This window comes from Camponotus vicinus, unplaced genomic scaffold (genome assembly GCF_025532165.1).
Source record: "Camponotus vicinus isolate PSW18456_S1 unplaced genomic scaffold, iyCamVici1.0 SCAF_2, whole genome shotgun sequence".
Taxonomy (NCBI): domain Eukaryota; kingdom Metazoa; phylum Arthropoda; class Insecta; order Hymenoptera; family Formicidae; genus Camponotus; species Camponotus vicinus.
Genome location: NW_028141956.1, coordinates 5801190 through 5821234, shown reverse-complemented (window position 1 = coordinate 5821234; position 20045 = coordinate 5801190). Strand labels below are relative to the sequence as shown.

At 42.6% G+C, this 20045-nt stretch overlaps 1 protein-coding gene across 11 annotated transcripts in view; it reads right to left on the bottom strand.

Moving 5' to 3' along the window:
• Positions 1-20045, bottom strand: part of Dati (zinc finger protein datilografo) — an 86526-nt gene that overhangs the window by 30962 nt on the left and 35519 nt on the right. For 7 of the 11 annotated variants that reach the window (XM_083090022.1, XM_083090016.1, XM_083090017.1 and 4 more), the window contains one exon: positions 2471-2664. In XM_083090022.1, the coding sequence (XP_082946148.1) occupies positions 2471-2664 (194 nt within the window). The remainder of the gene's footprint in view (positions 1-2470; positions 2665-20045) is intronic. The other 4 variants (XM_083090014.1, XM_083090018.1, XM_083090019.1 and 1 more) reach the window with 1 other exon arrangement.

Genomic DNA, 20045 nt, shown 5'->3' with positions numbered 1-20045 from the left:
TCTTGTCTTTTTCCTTTTTTTTTTTTTTAAACAACGATCCATTAGCTATCGGGGTAGTAGCTGACGCGAGGGAAACGGTCGGCTAGGCGCGGTCTGGAAATAGCGAAAACAATTTCAAGAAATCTGCCCCGGCGAAAATTCGATTAGCCGCGGAAGATGGGCTCGAGCTCTCCATTTGTTTCGTTTCGTTTTATTTCCAGCGGGCGTACTCTGTTTCTGTCGCGCTCGCGCCGGCGGCTTTTAATTACTTCGCCGCGCTCTCTCCGTAAGATCCTCTCTCTCTCTCTCTCTTTCTCTCAGCGTTCTTCTTTCGTTTCTTTTCTTCCTCGCGCCTTCCCTATTTCTTCCCGTAGCTTTTTTCCATTTCATTTAGCGCGAGCTACATACATATATTTTGATATTTTTGCCAACAAGCCTGAACAATGCGGCCGTTTTCGCTTGGTGTATACGGTTTGTACTCGATGCATATATTTCGTATTAATATTTAATTTAGTTGCATTGATCTCGCGCGCGTAAATCTACCATCCAGGAGTAATATCGCAAGGGGCGAACCCTACCACTGGAAAATTCATCAAGGTTCGTTCGTTATTCCAACAAATGAAGGATTAAATAATTCCATTGTAAAAAACATTTTCATTATTGCGAGGATTACCGCGCGGCGTGTGAAAAACAGCGGTAATGGGGTCGTCATTACGTCGGTTCATTCTTCGTAACTGTACATTTGAAAAAAAAAAAAAGATAGTCGGGCAGGATTTTGTTGGTAAGGCCAGGGGCCGTCGACGTGACTTCACGGCAGATTTATCGAGGTCGTGAGGGAAACGACGGAAGGGGATAATCTGAAAGCTTTAGACGTGGATTAGGTTTCAATTAGAGGAGGCCGATAAGCCGGGTGTTAAAAGAACGATATTTATTACCGGGGCATCCCCAACGTGTGAACGGATTAAACACGCGTGAGCCTAGACGCGCCGCACCTGATTCCGCGATTCAAACCACTCGAAAAATGAGAATAATCTACATTCTAAATATACATGTTCGATCACTCGTTATCAGCATTTAATTCCCAAGAACTTCACGACATAATGTTGTCATTTGTACTTTACGATTAAGACAAAATTATTATTAGAAACGCTATTTTACGAACTGTTATATAATGCAGCCGGCATAATTGAGAGCGAACGAGACTCGATGTCTTTTCTCGTGGCAGAGAAAAACGGAGGAAGAGAAAAGGAGAAGATGCACGAAGGAGCGGAAAAAGAGCCTCACGGACGGGCCGACAGATGCCTTCCCACGTTTTTTCGTTGAGACATGTGCCCGGCGCGTAAAGCGAAAGGGTTGAGAAATTCAGTTGCCGGTCGGGTGGGGCGGTGGCGGTAAAAAAACTGCCCCACGATACAAGATTCCGCTGGTAATCGCTACGCGCCGCGATTCTACGCGAGCGAGGGGTGAATTCGATTAACGCGCAAGGGGGTCGCGGTCTTTTTCCCGAATCAAAACGAGCGCGTTACTTTTTTGTCTTTTTTTTTTAAACCTCTGGCCCTCTAATAACCGGTCGGTGACACGCACCCTTGGCCACCGTGGAGCCCGTACGTGTGTAAACAACGATTGTTCATTCATGATTCGTATGAGAAAATCCAGCGTCGTTCATGACGTACCGTATTAAAGGGCTTTTCATCCCTCGTGACATCTTTGTTCATCAAATTTCCGTCGAGGATATCATTTATTCGTCACGATCAACGTCTTCAGATTCGATTTTGACGTGTTTCAGTGATTTAAAAATCGCTGAAATATATTTCTGCGAATTCTCTCGGATGATAATTTCTTTATGATTTTCTCGGATTGTGTAACGTCGATTTCGTAATGATAAGCGTCGTATGATAATCCAGAGGCAAAAGCAAACCCAAGCAATCTGCGAAGAATCCCAGGGGAACCATCAAAAGCCACTCACGATTTGTTATTGATAAAATAAATACGCTATTTATATACAATAGGAAAACTACAAATCATGGCGCGGTTATTTAGGTTGATGAATCTGAATGTTTTATTCTCAAGCTTGACGTTTGCCGGTTTTAAGTTCGACATGTCGGCCGCATCTCCGGCAACTATTTCAACTTGCTTGAGACACATCGATTATATAGGGAGCCCTCGAAACGGAACAAAGGAAACGGCGGATACACAAAGAGCGCTTAAACGGGAATCCATCTACAGAGAATATCGAGGCAAGCGTGAACCCACCACCACCATATGCGTGCGTACGAGTAACTGAACGTTTCGCGCGAGAAAGAGTTAATGCAAGATTATCGTCGTTAGAGGAGCGATTAGCGAAAGTATTTACGCGTGATTGTCGAAAAAGATCGATATCGATCGATCTCTTCCTCCTTCCATTTAGTCTCGACCCCTTCGGTTAATATACCGGCACCGCGTGAATTTTTAGCGAATTTTTGCGAATTTGGACGTCGGATTTGGTACATACATGACTGACCTTCGACGTGTGAGTACGGAGGCTGGACTCCGTGGCAAAGCCCTTGCCGCAGATGTTGCAGTGGAACGGCCGGTTCTTCGCCCGCTCCACCTGAGCGTCGTGATTCCTCAGGTGTTGCTGCAAATTCGACAGTTGGATGAAGGCCCGCCCGCAGTCCGGTAAATGGCACTTGTACGGTCGTTCACCTGCGATCAGATATCGTAAGGCGTATTAGAATTTCGTGCGGCTGTGCACGAGCGTACGTAAATTGTGTTACGGTCGACGGTGGTGCACGTAACGGTGGCGTACACGCTCGATCGGGAAATTCGCATTGGACATGCTACGATTTTCCTAAAAATCTTTCTAAAATTTCGCAATTTTTCAGCCCTCATCGAAGGACGAAAAGTAATTATTTTAGTTTATTTGAGATTAATAATTTTGCAAAAGTTATTGGAACTCTTGGAAGATTTTCACGAGAGACTAACTTTTCGCATCTCGATATATCGTCCTATTAGGCTGATTTATACTCGTATAATAATCTTAGTATTTTTCTATTATTCGTAGTCATGTGAAAAGTATTAATATTCCTAAGCCGTTTATACCGTTTACTTTGATTGGCGTGTAAAAGTGGGTATCATCTTCCTAACGTATCGTATATTCAATATCAACTTTGTCCTCGCGGTCTGCGCGACGAAGATTGATGAAGAGATTGAAACGTCATTAATGACTCGTTTGTCAGCTCGCCAAGTATGTCTCTCTCATTCCCTCAGTTCGCTTTTAAAAAGGAAAAACGCGCTTAAAAGGAAGTGAATTGGCTGGTCAGTGACTCTCGGCTTTTTTTCCAGGGCTTTTTTTTTACACGGGCATGCAACAGGTTTCTACATCTACATCGAAGAGTAGGAAGAGAAAAACGTCGCATTTTTCTCCCTTTCGTACCGCGGGCAGGAAGGCACGAATGGCCTCGACGAAAATGCGTAAATTTGAAGTGCAGTTAACACGCAAGTTATTTTCTATACGTAAATTCGCAAAGTCGTTCATTGCACGATCCTAAGAAAATTTCCGTTTGTATCGATATAAGAATATTTAAGCGCCTCTTCCGCCTGCTCCCGCGTAATAATGATAGAGTAATATGTAGCCTCCTCGATTGTTTAATCGCGTCGATCGATCGGCATTCGAGAGGCAGACTTCAGCTGCCGCTGCGTTTTTATTGCGTTTTTTTCCTCTCCACGACTCGCCGTTCGTTTCGAGTGGACTCGATTCTAATTCCTACAAGCGATTGGCTCAATTTAACTTTTATTAATATCGACATTCTTCCCCAATCCTTTTTACCCCGGGCACTTGTTCCTTCTGCTTTCTCGCTCTATCTCTCAGTCGTTCCGCAGGATTCATCTTTTATTCAGTCGCGTGATTCATCGGAGAATTTCATCGTATTCGATTTAATAAAAATAACTCGAGCGAGCAAAATTAGATTCTGCAATCTTTTATTGCGTGCTGACATTTAGAACTTCCGCGAGCATAAACAAAACGCGATTGAGATACGCGAAATGCATTTCTTTGCAACATGTATATTTCTTTTTACGAGGAAAGATAATAGAAACGATACAAGTAGTTGGATTTTAGAGTGATGCCGGTATGGTGCTGGCAAGTCTGTTATTAGAAAGCGATTCCTTGGAGAAAATGATCGAGTTCTAATCGCTCGTATTTATTTTCCACATGAAATAATTGCAAAGGAAGAAGACGCCTTTGCGTTTGCAAAGGTTTTCATATAAAATGAAATATACGTCAATTAATACGTCAACTCATTTCTCATCAAGATTTGCATTTACACATGTATTCATGCAAATTCTATCTTATATTTATCTGGAATATATGATCTACAAATAAAACTGCAATAATTACTAATTATTCTCTTGAGAAATTAGCTAAAGGAAACAAGACAGTGTCCTTGTATATAAAACAATATTTTGTTGCGCGTGGTTAAAGCTTCTTTCGTGCATCTTATTTTTTTGCTTGGACAAAAATTATTTAACTGTGATCTGGAGTTCAAAAAGAAATAATATTAGAAAAAAAGCATTAGTGGAATTTTTATAAAGGGTCGCACGCGGTTCTTTTTCCTCCCTCATCCGCGTGACCGTATGTTTTCTGTCGCGCTACAATTAAAAACGTATTAATATACCGGCTATATATCAACAGTGGTATCGGGGGAAAGTCTAGTGGTTTCTTATTGTCGGCACTTATAATTGACGGTTGAAACATTTATTTGTAGAACGATGAACTCGTCCACGTGTACGCTCGCACATATGTAATATTCACCTTTTTTGTGTGCGCTTAGCGCTACCGGAAACAGCGACTGTGGAACAAACGTGGCGAGAGGGTTAACACACCTCTCTCTTTCTTAGCTCATAAAAGGAAAATAATGATATAGAACGAACATTGTAAACACCGGCCGGTTATCCGTTTCTACGAAAGCAGTCAATTTTCCAGCACTATTATAAGACAAACGCTGCTCTGACACCAATGCATTCGCGATAATAAAAAAAGAATATGCGTCGATGTGTATAATATTGGTGGTATTTCAAGCGTGTAGTCGGTATTCATTTTTATTACCTTGTTATTGTTTAATCGACCGTGCTAAGATATTAATCCGTAAATGTATAGTGGTAAACGTCATTTATACATGTTATATAAACATCGTGAACCGGCTTCTAATCAAGATTCCATGTTGATTCGATTATGATTCGAATGCGACAAAACAATTGACCGTTAATGATCGAGGATTTATTGGATTTAATTTTTATTAAATCGGGAACATCCCACTTTTTTTGAATAATTAATTTTTCATTGTATAATGTAATGGCTTCTCTCATTTGTAATAATAATTCGCGTGGCCTCGCGCGGAGAGAGCTGCGAAGAGTTATGATTAAATTTAAAATCTCGCGTGCGAAACGAAAGGACAAGAGATAGAGCAACGAAGGGGAGAGGGAAGAGGGCTCGAGGTTGCCTGGTCGAAGGGTCTAATCCTGACTCTTTGAAATCCTTTGTCGAGTGTAAGAATTACGAATTGTGAAAGAACTTTTGATGAATCGATACACTTTGCCAAGCATCCATTCAGCGAAAATTTTTTATTTTCTATTTTTTTTTTATTTCTTTTAAAAATTTTATTTTATAATTAAACAAGTATTTCAATGTATCTTGATACGAAATACAAAAGAGTTCTACTAAACAATAATTATTGATTATGCGAGAAGTTATATAATTTCAATCTATATATAACTTTGTTATAATAACACAGTTATGATTTGAAAAAATGATTAATCACGCATTTTTCTTAATATCTCGCGTTTTAATATTTCTCGAAATATCGCTCGAAATATCTGCATAACATAGGTAAAATATAATATTTGCTACCACGTATGTATTTTCGTACAAGCCATAAATTCTATCCGTCATTTCGGGGCCTGGACAATTTCAATTTTATTCCATTAAAAATCGTGATCATTGTTGCACGAATGAATTTATCGCGCCAGACATTCTACACGAATTTCAACATTTAATTTTGACGTACGGTTACTACCCCCGAGCTCTCTCTCTCTCTCTCTCTTTCTCTTTCCCTCTGACCGTTTGGCCTGCCTGCCTCTCTCAGCCAACACCCTGATATCCTCCTCTCGTTCTCTGTTTTTCTCTCTTTCTCTTTCTCTCTCTCGCATTGCTGTTCTTCCTCCAATGCGTTGCGGCGTTGGCGCAAATCATTTTCGGAATATCAAACACCTCTGACAGAACATTCAATGATTTCCCACCCTGTTCGCCCTTTCGCCGCGCAGCGACCCTTTAACGCCGATCGCAGTTGCAACTCTTTTCGCGAGATCTCGCGTTCGCCAGCCATCGCCGCTGGCCGACCGCGAGATTTTCGACGCTTTTTTTTCCGCGACGCCGATACATCTCGCCGCTCCACTCATCAAAATCACCGGGCTCGCGAAAGTATGTAGAAAACTCGGCAAAAGCTCGCACGTGGTTGGACGTGTGAGCACGAAACAGGCCGTGGAACCGCCACCTCCCTCCTTTCTACCTTTCCACCACCTCGACGTCGGTCTGACCGGTGGTGTGTGCTGGTCGGTCGCACCCGCATACCCATACCGGGTAGATGTTATATACCGGATGGATGGCCACCCAACTCCCTCGCGCGCTCGACCACCCCTTCCGCAGCCCGCGGCCCGGCACGGCCCTGCCGCGCGCGCGGCCCACTACACGTCCACGGCAGAAAATTAATGTCCCCTGCAATCCATGTATAATGCATTCGCATTTCGTTCAACGAACAAATGAACGCACCGCTAGAAAATTTACGCCCCATCTCGCTGCCGGCGCGAGCGTCTTTTCTCTTGTTTCGAGTTCTCCGTCTCTCTCTTTTTCCTTTCATTTCCTCCCCCCCCTCTCTCTCTCTTTCTCTCTCGTCCCAATCTCTCTCTCTATATCTATTCTCTTTCTCTCTATCCATCCCTTGCACAGGAATTCGCGAACGGAAACGCGCCGGCCCTGACCAACTCGCGGCCGCGCTCGATCGTTCTCTCTTCCGGCCGCGCGTTTCTCCATCTCCCTCTTCCCCCTATACCCCACTCCATATTCGACCCTCTCCTCTTCCTTTTCCCCTCGCCCCGCACTCCCGGCGTCATCGAAATTCCGGCTGGAAATCATTAAATTGCACGCACTCACACGCACGTGCGTTGTTCGCACTGATGACCCTCTCTCCTGGCGAGCCCCCTTTACCTCGACCCCCGGCTCTTTCGCTCTTGCGACCTTCTATGACACTCGTCCAGTAATCCACACGAGTGATACATACCTCGAATTTTGGTGTGTGAGGGACGCTGATAGTGGCGAATATGTACTGTTTCCCCGAAAAAATTGACGATGACAGCGATGGCGCGCGAAAGGCGGCGAACAAATTTACGCTATTATCGAGAGCGACGCAATATTTCATGCTTTCTTTTACATTTTAATGTACGCGAGAAAACGATTCATTTTTTTTTCAGTTTAAAGGCAGACAAATGCCATGTTAGATGCTTCAAAATTACGAATCTAGATTCAATTATAAATAAAAGAAAGACATATAGAAAAAGAAAGTAAGAGAAAGAAAAAGAAGATTATAGTTCGAACTATACGCATAGCTACAACATTATATTATATTGTTATCAAAACTCGTGAATGAGCTTATTCTACTTATCAGCATTTTACCGTATCTCTTTGAAAGTAGCACACTTTGCTCTAAGATAGAGATATGACTAATAAAATCCTAATATTAAACTTCTGTTATTTAACAACATTTTTCGACATATTTAAAACAAAAGATATATATATATATATATATATATATATATATATATATATAATTAAAAGTGTTGAAAGTATAGTGAAAAAATCTCTTTTGCAGTAGAGAAAAAAGAGAGAGAAAAATCAGATAGCATAAACATTTCTCAGAGTTTGTCTTATCTTTTTATGAAAAAGATAAAAATGATTAATGACAATTTATATAAGATTGGAAAAACCATGTAAGCGTGATGAAATGCTCAACAATAACGTCAGGCGATTACGTGACGAGAGTCTTCTAAATTTTGCACTTTGCGTCTTTCGATGGCACGTCGGTTGCGTTATTCACACGGCGCTTAATACAGGGTGCAAAGTGGCCGTTAAAAAATTTAAGTTTCTCATGACGCTGATTGCATTAACCTTGGTTCGACGGGAAAGTATTTTCGGAAAAGGCAGTCTACAGCTCGGTTCGTTGCTAATTAAAGCGCGTTTATCCGCGCTGCTCTCGCTAAAGCGAGAGTCGAAAAGCGATTAAGCTTCAAATTTAGCCTAAAAGTACGACGGTAATGTGACATTCTCCATTAATTTTCTTAACATGTCCGGGAATCGTTGATACCTTCATCTACCAGTGGAGGAAGCGATCTTTTAAGGTGATATAAAAAGATTTCCGTCGCGACAACAACGATTGCCGGATGTACTGGGAGAACTCTGGGATTCTATCCCGCGTGTATTATTAGAGCATACGTTAATAAATTCGCGATAGTAAACGTCATTCGCGCGCGGTCGCGCCGCAACAAAAATGAAGAATTAATTATTTAGACGGGTTATGGGCGCGCCGCGTTTATTGGTCTACATTAATTACGGTTTCGCTAGCCCGGCTAGTGCAAGAGCCGAACAATTGAGTCGTTGTGTTTTGATAATTATTCCCGTGACAGTCATTAATAATCAAGCGTACTATATAACCGCATAATTAACTGCTATACCGGAACCGCCTTCTATCCCTCGTTCAACGTCCTTGAACAAATTCTTCCATTTCGAAAAACGTTGACGAAGTGTGTTAGTGACTAATTATTTTTAAAAACATAATTAATCATGTTTTTGTGAACGAAGAGATGTATGTTTCTCAAGAAAAAGGACAGATATTATTAATATTAATTTATTTCGTTAGATAAATGATTTCGAGATAAAATGATTTGTAAATAAAACGACTCTTACAAATACCGTTTTATAATATATAGTCATTTATATTAATAGATTATTTATATTAAAATCTTATCTTCTTATTTTTTCTTTCTGTGAAACGTAAAATTGGAGGGCTGATTATGAAAATGAAAGAGATTTCTTGACAAATTTTAAATTATTGGGCATTTACCAAGTTTCCACCAATTAAAATCTTTTTCGGAAATCTGGTGTTTTTTGAAGAATGCAAGCATTTCGAGAGTTTTATTAAAAAATAATACGATCTCTCTTATCATAATCGAAACGAAAAAAATGACAATTTTCGTAATAATAAAAACATGTAAAGTTTTATCTCATATAATATCTAAATCATTATATTTCACATTTTATCGCGGAAATTTTTTCAAGACCCATCAGAAACTCTTCTTCGAGGGGATGAATCTCCATCAATTATGTCAAAGTTATGAAAATGGACTGTTAATTTCGCAGAGGTGTTAAAATGCGGTATAAGCGATCAAACGACCCTTCGGCATTTCGCGAAAGCTGCCGCCGTGAGGTGTATCCGTTTTGCGCACGCGGTGGTTAACATCGCCAAAGTTCCCTACGACGATGTCACAGCGCGTCGGACAGATGAAATTACTTTCCGCGGAAATAATTATCGGGAGGTTCCATCAGATTTATCGAAAGAAGAACGCCGGACATTACGCGTGGACGCGTCTGGAAATTTATCGGATTCGAAATTACCATGAAACTGGCGTTAGCACCACGATTCGGCTGGGTACAGCGTTATATTGCTAGGAGAACACGTTACCAGGCACATAGAATTCGAACGAGAGGGAAAGAGATAGATAGATAGAGAATACAAGAGAAAGAGAGAGAGGGAGGGGGAGAGAGAGAGAGTGCATCCCTTTCCCGAGCGATGCAGCGGAGCGTTTCACGCATGCATGGAAATCATTAAAATAAAATGGCCGATAACAAATGACTGTTGCAAAGAGGGGAGCCCTCCCGGTTAGCGGCCATCTTGGTTCACGTGACCGTCATCCGGGCAACCACGGGCACGCCACGCCCCTTTAATGATTTCTACCCCCTGGCGAATGTGCTGTACGTACATACGTGCGAAATTTCTCTCGTGTGTATTTGTGCAAGGATGTGTGAGTATATATCCCCCGCTTACAGCGGGGTACAGTCATCATCAGTAGTCCGAGCGAAATCACCCCTGGTACAGCCTCTTCTAAATTCGCCATCAACGATCATTCTCGAAAGAGAATTCGGGGTTAAAACCCTTTTCAATTTTCTGCTATTCGTTGAAGGAAGTGTAACTTTGCGGCATTTACAACATGATGAATTATATACTCGAGAAGTATACAATGATCCAGCTCAACTGGCTTCCAGTCAGTTTGACCGGTTTAGTACCTTGCGTTGCAAGTATCATATTGAGTAAAATCTTCAGGCACTAAAACTGATGTGATTTCGGTCGATTCAATACTCGACGCTACACAAACGTGCGAATATTCACGTAAGATACATCTTTTCGTATGTGTATGCCGTCTAAAATTGAGCTCAACAAAGTTATAACCGGTTTCGATTTCTGGTTTCTATTTGGTCGCGAATATAAGCGTAGCGATCATTTTCGCGTGTCTACCGACGCTCAAAATAAATCCAAAATAGGCGAAATTATAGAGATTCAATCCCGGATCTAGACAATGCCGGGTAACGATGCACTTGGGATGACGTCGACGGTGCCGTTGCATTTTGCAACTCGTCGCCGCCGACGTCACGCGGTCTCCGCGCCCGGAAAGTTCAAGGTTCGCGTCTACACACAGACATAGACATCGGCCGAATTGAGGCGAATTTTCGAGTCGATAGCAAGCAAGTGAGCGAACGAACAGGCAGGCTCGCGGAATCTAGTCTCGGCCCGTTGGCAGCGGCGAGATACTACGTTTGATGATGCGGGCAAGGCACGCGGGCAAGCGTTCGGGAATCGCGGCCGGGCGCAGCAAAGGGCGGTAATATAGTTGATCAATAATCTCGTAACTTGGTTAGGCACGCGTTTATTTTACCGAATGCGACCTATTCGCTCGTCGTCAGCCGAACGTCAGCCGGCGTATTAAGCGGCCATGAAAATTTTATGAAGCAAAGATTACTGCCGACTCCACTTTGTCCTGCGTGTCGTTATTACGCTTCCGCTCTTCGTTCCTGTCTTTCATGACACGTTACGTTTTCTCTATCTGGCTAAATAAGCTCTTTTGTAATACGCATTGAACGCCGACAACGCGATCAAATACGATAACACATGATAAGGGAAGTTGAATAAATAAATAAATAAATAAATATATATATATATATATATATATATATATATATATAATAATTTAAAAGATTTAATGTTTTTCGATTGCAACGTAACTGTGATATAAAATGATAAAAAGTGTTGTACATATAAAAAATACTGACTTTAAAATCGTGTTAAATTCATTAGAAAGCATTGATAAGCTTTCAACGCGAAATCTGAAATAATTCAACGAATTTAGCGTAATAGATTGTTATCGCGGGGAAGCGAAGATTTGAAAATTCGCGAATAAAATCATTCAATGTTCGAAAAGGTGCCGCAGTTCTTCCTACGATGATGATGATGCCAACGAACTTCCTGTTGTTGCCGGTTGGTCGGATCGTGCGCGGGTGGAACATTATTCGGGCATATGGTACAGTCTCTTCTCTCACTCTATCTTTCCCTCGTTCCGTCTCTCTCCCGTTCGCTCTTGCACTCTTACCCTCTCGAAGCGCTTCACCTGCCTTGCCCGAAACTCTTTACCTTTTACTTTATTATTTTTTTTTTACCAATGCTTTCGTTTTTTTTGGGCCGTCCACGGGGAATATCGGGGTCGCCGACCCGGTCGAGGCTCATAACCCTTTCTGATCGTTGTAGCTTATTTCCACGCATCGAGGCCGATGAACTCATTTTTTCTGTGATCAATTTTGACCCTGTAAATCATTCGGCCGACACGTGGAATATTCAGGATCGCGATAGATTCGGCAAGCCGTTTTTATCTCGTCATTTGCAACACCTATCAATTTAGCGCAGAGTCATGAATGTCATATTATTGCACTCTCAGTGTCAATCGTAGTCTTTCAGTTCAAGGAGATCCAACATTTAACGAAAATTCGTATTGGCAGAGAAATTTGCGGAAGTTAAAGTCGAAATTAAAATCGCCAGGTGGGAACGCGAATTTACACAGAGGCCACGCACTTCCGTAGACAAAAAACTCATCGAGCAGAATACTTTGCCGACAACTTCTCCTCTTCGTCGCTGTCGCCGTGCGCGACAAGCTCTAATTTCGAGTCGGGCCGTAATTTTTCTCGCGGACTCAGCCGAGCATAATTTATTCCCGATGCCTGATGAGACCCATTGTCGCCGAGACGGCGTTCTCGGCGGCGAAGGGGGTCGAAAACGAGTCGGATCGAGAAGAGGGGAGGGGACCCATGGAAACGAGGGGTTGAAGTGGTCGTCACCGCGCTTCTAGTCGACGAGAGAGGAAAAAAGGAGGACGAATTATATAAGACACCGGAAGAGGAGTACACGCGGCGCCTACTTCCACTACTCGTCTGCATCCGTCCGAGAGTGGTAACGATCGTTTCTAGATGCAAGACAAGATCGTCGCCCCTTTTCCTCTAACGACAATCTTTCGTCGCTTAACAGGCATTTCGTCGAGACCTTTTTTTCTCGCTCTCGTTCCCCGCGTTTCTCTCTTTCTCATCGTAGAACGATGGTGAACCTCGGATCATTAGGCAGAACGGGGTAAAAAGGGGTAAAAATTAATGTCTCAGAACGAACGTTCGGTCTGTCGAGTGGCCGGAGCTAAGTCCTGATGACCCTCGTGTCTTTACGATTTTTCATCGCGAGCCATTTGTTCGGAAGATCCTGGAAGGCCACCCTTCGCTACGAAAACTTGCCAGTTGAACGACCTTTGATTTCTCGATAAGATTGACGTACAACTGAATTAACAACGAACCACCGCACAGCTCTGATTACGGATAAGATCTCATCTTAAGGGAAAAATTTGCCAAAATTAAGTCAGCTTGTTTTCAAACGCAAACCTATCTTATAGAAAGAATAAGAAAGGAACAACATTATAAAGACATGACGCATCCTGAAATGAGTGTTTGCGAGAAAGTGAGCTTAAGCTTGCGCATCGTCGAAATGTCCATGCGCCTTTAAGCCTGCCGTATACTTTCATACATAGATAATACATTCATGTATATAACGTATCTCGCGCACTCGCAAAGCTAAGCCCCGAAGTTTTCAACGTAAGACCGCGTTCTCGTATACCGTATGGCGCGTCCCGCGCGTTACCTCCCACACATGCCGTGTAGAAAGTTTACTAGATGGAAATCTATATCTTATTTTACGGCCGGCCGTGCTCAATATTCTTGACCCGCCGGCCCCGAGCGGTCGATATAAATGGTCCGCGTAAATCTTTCCAATCCGAGGCTCTCTCGATATCGTCGAGGCGGCGCAGATAAAAAGATGCATCTCTCTCTTCGCAAAGATGAAAAATATTATTGACGCTATTATACACCCAGAGCAAAACTTTGATACGGAAGCTTTTAACGATTCTGGAGCACAATTTTGTTTACGAATAGTTTTCTTTAGTCAATTGAAATATAATATACTGTCGGTTGAGAAATTCGATTCTTGACAGAGTCGCGAATTTTACGGGAGATTAATTTATTCAAAGTTCCTTTAGGAATTATGATTAATAAGTTAGTCATTCATAAAGACTAAATTTATCGTAGTCTCGTAATCTCACAGGCGGGGTGATTAATATTACTAAGTTATTAATAATAATATCAATAAGATATAGCATTAATATTGCAATTATGTAGAGATTCGCGCTTCGTTTCATTTTGCAATGTCGCAGTGTCAGCGATAATCACGTCGCTGTATTTACTTGTTCCGTTTAAAGATGCATAAATTTTTATTCCGAGTAGAGCGTGACCGGGGTTCTCATTTTGTACATCTCGTTCTCTTTATTGGATTATTGGACGGCCGGCCGATGCGATAGCGCGAGACGCGTCATCGATAATCGGAGTAATTGCAGATGCAAAATAAATACGTCGACGGCGCGGATTACCTATCTCTCGTGCGCGTTGATAACAAACTATCGATAACGCGGATGAAGAGGAGAAAAAATAAAAATAAAATAAAATAAAATAAAAAGAAAAGAACATTAGGCCGCTTCGCCAACGTCGTGACATTTGTTGGCGCAAAATTATTACATTGCTGAGACTGAGAGGAACATTAAGTATCCTTAACCTACTGACCGGTTCTCCGCGCGGTGCGACTAAAACGTGATCGCGCAAATGACGATGCGAACATCATACCTGATTTTGCGCAAAAAGTCCCAACTTTCGTGGCAGATTAGAAAGTTAATCTACATTTCGTTAGGCGCACCGTTCACCGGCGACGTGTAAGTATTGTAATTATACACTCGGCGTATATACCGGATTGCGAGATGGGAAGGGTTCAGTCGCGAGTATTCGTTCGAAATTCGGCTCTCTGTTCGAAAGCCCTTCCCCCGCACGGTACAGCCATATGGCGGCACGATTTTTTAAGCTTCGAGCAAAATATCGCGAATGTTCGTTATTCACGGGGTACGGTACCGGCTATTCATTAGTGAGAGCACTCGCAAATTAAATCACAAATAAATAAATAACAATGATAAATTATTTTGATACAATATTTGCGTGACATACGTATATTTATATTTTTCGTATACATGTATACATGTATATTTATATTTTATTTTTTAAGAAACGTGTTTTACTGAAAATGATGATCCCGAGAACGAGATGTTTTTCCTGCGGAATAATTAATTTACGCCGGAAAAGACCAGCGCGCGCGCGAGGAGAGAGAGAGAGAGAAAGAGAGAGGGGGGGAGAGAGAGATTTTATTTGTATTTCAAATATTCCTTTTGTTTCCACGCGGCGTATGTTTCAACGTGGACAGGAATTTTCGTCTCGCTAGGAGAATCTTGAAGGAGCGTCTCCGTTCGCAAAAGGGTTGCGAAAGTAAGTCAGTAAAGCAAGGGTGAACTTTCGGCCGAATTCAAAGATTAAAACGGCGGTGTCTCTTTAAGCGTCTTGCGAAAATCGCGAATCTCGTTTCTGAAATCGTCTCGATTCACTCTCGACAGTCTCATTTTTAATTGCTGCTTCCTAAGCTACGAAGATTTATTCGCAAAATTGCAATCGTTTATGGAAGGAGGAAGGAGGAAGAAGAGGAGAAAGACGAGGACAAGTGTCGCTTTTACGTCTGCGCTAAATAATAACGGCGAATTCACGAGAGCGTGAAAACTAACGCGACCTTGCTTTTTATACTTCGACGAATACTTATTACTTCTAGCTGCATCTCGGACTATTCTATATCAGCTACGAGCGATAAGATAGCCGCGAAAAAAATCACTCTCATGGCAACAATCTCAGGACGCGCTGTGGATTTGCGTGCTGCGGAAAAAGTGAATGCGCCTTGAAAAACGTCTATAGAAAAATATGTACAGCCAAATAAGAAAATAACTTGGCTTGTCCCGACATTTGTCGCATATTAAAAGCGCGTTTTATCACGTATGTTTTTTGCTTAATTTATTTTAATTAAATTATAATATTATTAAATTATAGTAATATTATTAAAATTAATACGTACATTTTTTTATAGATAGAGTGACGCTAAAATATCAAGTATCCGAAATATTAAAGCGACAGATATAATCCGATTATATAAAATTGGCTCGTGCGTTAAATGCGGATTATTCAAGAGGAACGTTGTAAATTCTATTTAAAAGTATCTCTCACTTCCTTTCTTCATAACTGAACTATGGAGAACTCTCGAGTCACGTGATTTGTCCGGCTAGGCGAGCTCGCGCGGTTTCCCTTCCCATTAAATTTTAATTAACTGCGGGTGGGAAAAAACGAGGTAAGTGCACTATACCTCACAATATGCATACTATAGCCCACGTTTTGCCATCCCGCGTAATTAGTTTCATCGACCACTAACGCCGTACAAGGTGTTGAACAAAAAGGTAGGAGACTCGCCGAGCTCCGTGAAAAAGGACTTAACCGTTGTTCCTCGTCCGACAAGCAATTCGAAATCGTAGCACTTACATTCCGCAATCGTTCCTACTCATAATTAATAGCGTTGAGAAAAATGAAGAAATAGTGGAAGCGACGTTGGAGTTTCGATTTCGCTAAGATTAGAACTTAGATTCTCCAAGATTAAATAATCATAATCTTATAAATAAATTACCATCGCGTGTCTCTTCTCGATTCATTTATTTCTCGCCGAGTTTTCTATCATTATAATGCTGCGCGAAAAAAAAGATGTCAGTTCACCGGCTATTAGTTCGCCATTCGGATCTGTCAACAGAGCGCCGTGCAAACATTGCACCGAGATTCCTTATCTCGTATCACAAACAGCTGAGCTGTGACAATCAGAGCGCGGGCGGACTCGCAACGAGTTTAGAAAAATTGCCAAGGCGATTCGCTATCGTGCCTACATCGTCCTCGTTTCTTTCGATATTCAATCGCGGAAGAGATCGCAACAGTGGGCTTGGCGCATAAAAAAGATTGACGGTCAATCTATTGTCGAATCATTGCGTTCGATACGGTCCAAGGTCGGGACGAAAAAAAAAGCGTAGGCGGTATCGTCGGACCTTCTCGTCCTCCCTCCTCGTACTCCCCGCGGTAGAGAGACTCTATTCAAATTAACCCTCACGGAAAAAATGCGGAACCGCCGCGTAAGGGTTGGTAGAAAATTAGAATAGCCCGATGCGTCGACAGAGGCTATGCATATGCGCCATGACTATACGTTCATTTTTTCGGCCACAGACCATACGGCGTTCCTCCCGGATTAATCACTTTTCTTTTCTTCCCTTGCACTTCCCGTATCTTTTCTCACGGAACACACCGGTATTTTAAACGGCTACGGACGAAACGATTTGATGGAAAAAACAAAGCAATTTTTTATTGTGAAAAACGGAATATTATACATATAATATCTCTGAATTTATTTATTTAAAAAATATTTTTTTACAACAATATATTTCTATTATATTTATATTATTGTAATAATTATATCTTGTAAATAGTATAAATTAGTAAAATAGTATTAAATTAGTTATATCTGAGATTATGAGAGAAAGTCAAACTTACGTAAGGCCAGTTATGTAAGAAGAAAGATCGCAAAGTTGCAGCAAATTCCGGCGTCTATCGATAAGACGATATCGTGTCTTTTTAAGCTGCCGCGACGAAGCCAGAGTTGAGTGTGTTAATTACTAAACATGGGCCGGTTACATCGCTCGCAAAATTGCATGAATGCATGAATTCTGGCGTACGAGCAATTTACGAGTACGCCGCGCTGCACGCGGGCTCTGGTATTAGAACTAACGTTCGCTCTGTTAAAACATTCATAGCGAGGCTATATGTCGGTTGGCTGATTAGCCCGCGCGTTATATTAATCAACGAAAATTAATCAACTTCCGGGTTTAGAATATGCTCGAAATATGAAAGTTTTATGGTCGATTATATTCACGTCGTAGGAATGCGAATCTGAACCGAATCGACGTAAAATTGGCCGGCGCGAAAAAAATCATCTTACTTGAACGAAAGCTCGTTTCGCGAGACTTTTCGCGTTGCCTCTGTCGCGTCATCACTTTTATATTTCTCGTGCTCAAAGCGTCGTTACGCTGTTGTTTAATCTTTCATTCCGCGTCATTTGTGATAAAGGGACCACGGTGGCTCTTTTCCGCGGTACTCCCGTCCCTTCTTCTCCACCCCCTTCTCCCTCGCGCCGCTTTCTCATCGCTTTGATTTTTCTCGAGACGTCTCCGTCGAGAGGCATTCCGCCGCATGAATTCTTAACCGGGCGAAATTAGCGAATTAAAAGTGCGAGAAAGACGGAAAAACGCGCGGACCCGGAACCGCTACCGGAACGAGAAGCCGAAGAGAAGGGAGGAAGTGGAAACGAGAGAGTGACGGACGAGAGAGGAGGACTCGGGGTTTGAATTCAGGAGCGTTCGTTCTTTTCCCCGTTTTACGGAGGCACCTCGTAAATACGGATATGCAGGCTCGTTTCCAAACTGTTTCGCGCGCAGAAGCGGGGCGGAGGCAGAGGCAGAAGCCTTAATTTTTATTCATGCGCCGACGAAACGGCAATTTTTCGCAGTATTAAGTGGGCTTTAAAATTGTCCGGTCAATTTTGCCGCTAGAACGTGCTCCTTTTTTCAAGTATCCCGCTATCATCGACATCACCCTCGGCGGGGGTGCTTAACCGCGCTCGGTGGTCCTTGCGCGATAGACAAAAAAATCGCGCACTCCGTCCTCCGCGGTATCTTTCGCGAATTACGTCCGATCGATGCAACTGTTGCGAAATTTGCTCCGGGGCAAATACCGATGTGTTATCGATAACGTGGCCATTACGCATCAGCGTCTTTCGTAACGCGGATTACGCTCATAGACGGATCATTAGGTCATAGATGTTACCGAATGGACACCCAGATTACGGGCTTTCGTGAGCGTTTAACAATCGTTATCATAGTCCTTTGAGATTCTCCCGCGCTCTAGCCGCTTTTCGATTTTCGTAGCCGGCATACACGTGCCCGGTTAGCGGCTCCGGGAAAACCGATTAATCCCTGGCGCGCAGGGCGGCCGATCATTAGATTTTGGCCGGGAAATTGAGTTTTGCCCGCTGCCGAAGGGATAATCTTTGGTAGCCTCTGGCCTGCCTATGCGCATCGACTCTATCCCCCTCTTTCTCTCTCTCTCTCTGTCTCTCTCTCTCTCTCTCTCTCTTTCTCTCCCCCTGCATCCCAATCGTCGCATACGTTTACAGACACATACTCGTGCGTGCATGTGCATTTACGTGTGCGAATATACATACACGATCGTGTTCACGCGCTCGCGCGGTCGTGTGCGCTTGCGACGGTGGCGGCGCGTAACTTCGGTTCCATTATTGAGCGATCGGACGATCGAAAAATTCCCGCGCTTTTTCACGCTCGGCCATCCCGGTGGGGCGAGTCGATCTCTCATTGGCCCGGGCCGTTTGGTCATCCCTACGCGAGAGGGGGTGGACGGACCTTGTTCTCTCTCTCTCTCGCGCGCTTTCGGTCCGTCTCTCCCTTGCACTCTATACACCCTCGCCAGGTATTTGTCTATGCTACTGATATTGACCAGCTATCGATATCGTGGACACTCGTCGATATTATATTCTCTCCCCCTCCTCTTTCCGACCCCGTTCTTTTGCCTCGCGCCCTTCCATCCCCCGCGCGCGTTTTATCGGCGACCGTTGCGTTCTCGCAAATTTCGGTTAATGAATTATATGTATAATATATAGACACACGCGTGCACATATATGCGCGCGAACGATGTAACCCGTGTGTATATTTGCGGAACGATGGAACGAGGGGGACTGGGGAGGAGTGGGCGCGTCGGCACGCCGGCGAATTCCTGCCGATTTTTGAATGCGAGCAACCAATCGCCGTGTGCCCCGCCGCGCCAGAATTTCATCGAAATGAGAAATCAATACGCGATGCAAACGCTATAACGGGATTTGTTCCGTTGCAAAAATGCGCGCGATTTGCGAGTATGCCGCTTTGCATTCGCGTTACTCAGCGATATTAATTAGCACGTGCCGACGTTATTGTTTCTCCGATTTTTATTTAAATACATAATATTGCATCAGTAAATTTAACAAGATTAATAAAAGAATGTATAATAAAGATTAATAAAAAAAAGCTAGATAAATTCTATTTTGCAGTAGCGTGGGACTTTTATCCGATGAAAGTACAACACAACGAATAGAATCGATGCTCTTTTTATTTGTCGACTTTTTTCTGTTTAAACTGTCATGTATTTATCGCGAAATATTATTAATTGTAACGTAATAAAATAATAATGAAGCGATAAATGATGAAATCGCGACTAATTAAGATCTACTTACGATCGACGAATATAAATTGTCAAGAGCTCGTTTCTTTGGTAGAATCAAGATTTATGATTTACAGGGAGCCAACAAGTTTGTTGAGTTTGCATGTTGTATGGACATAAATTTTGCGCCGTT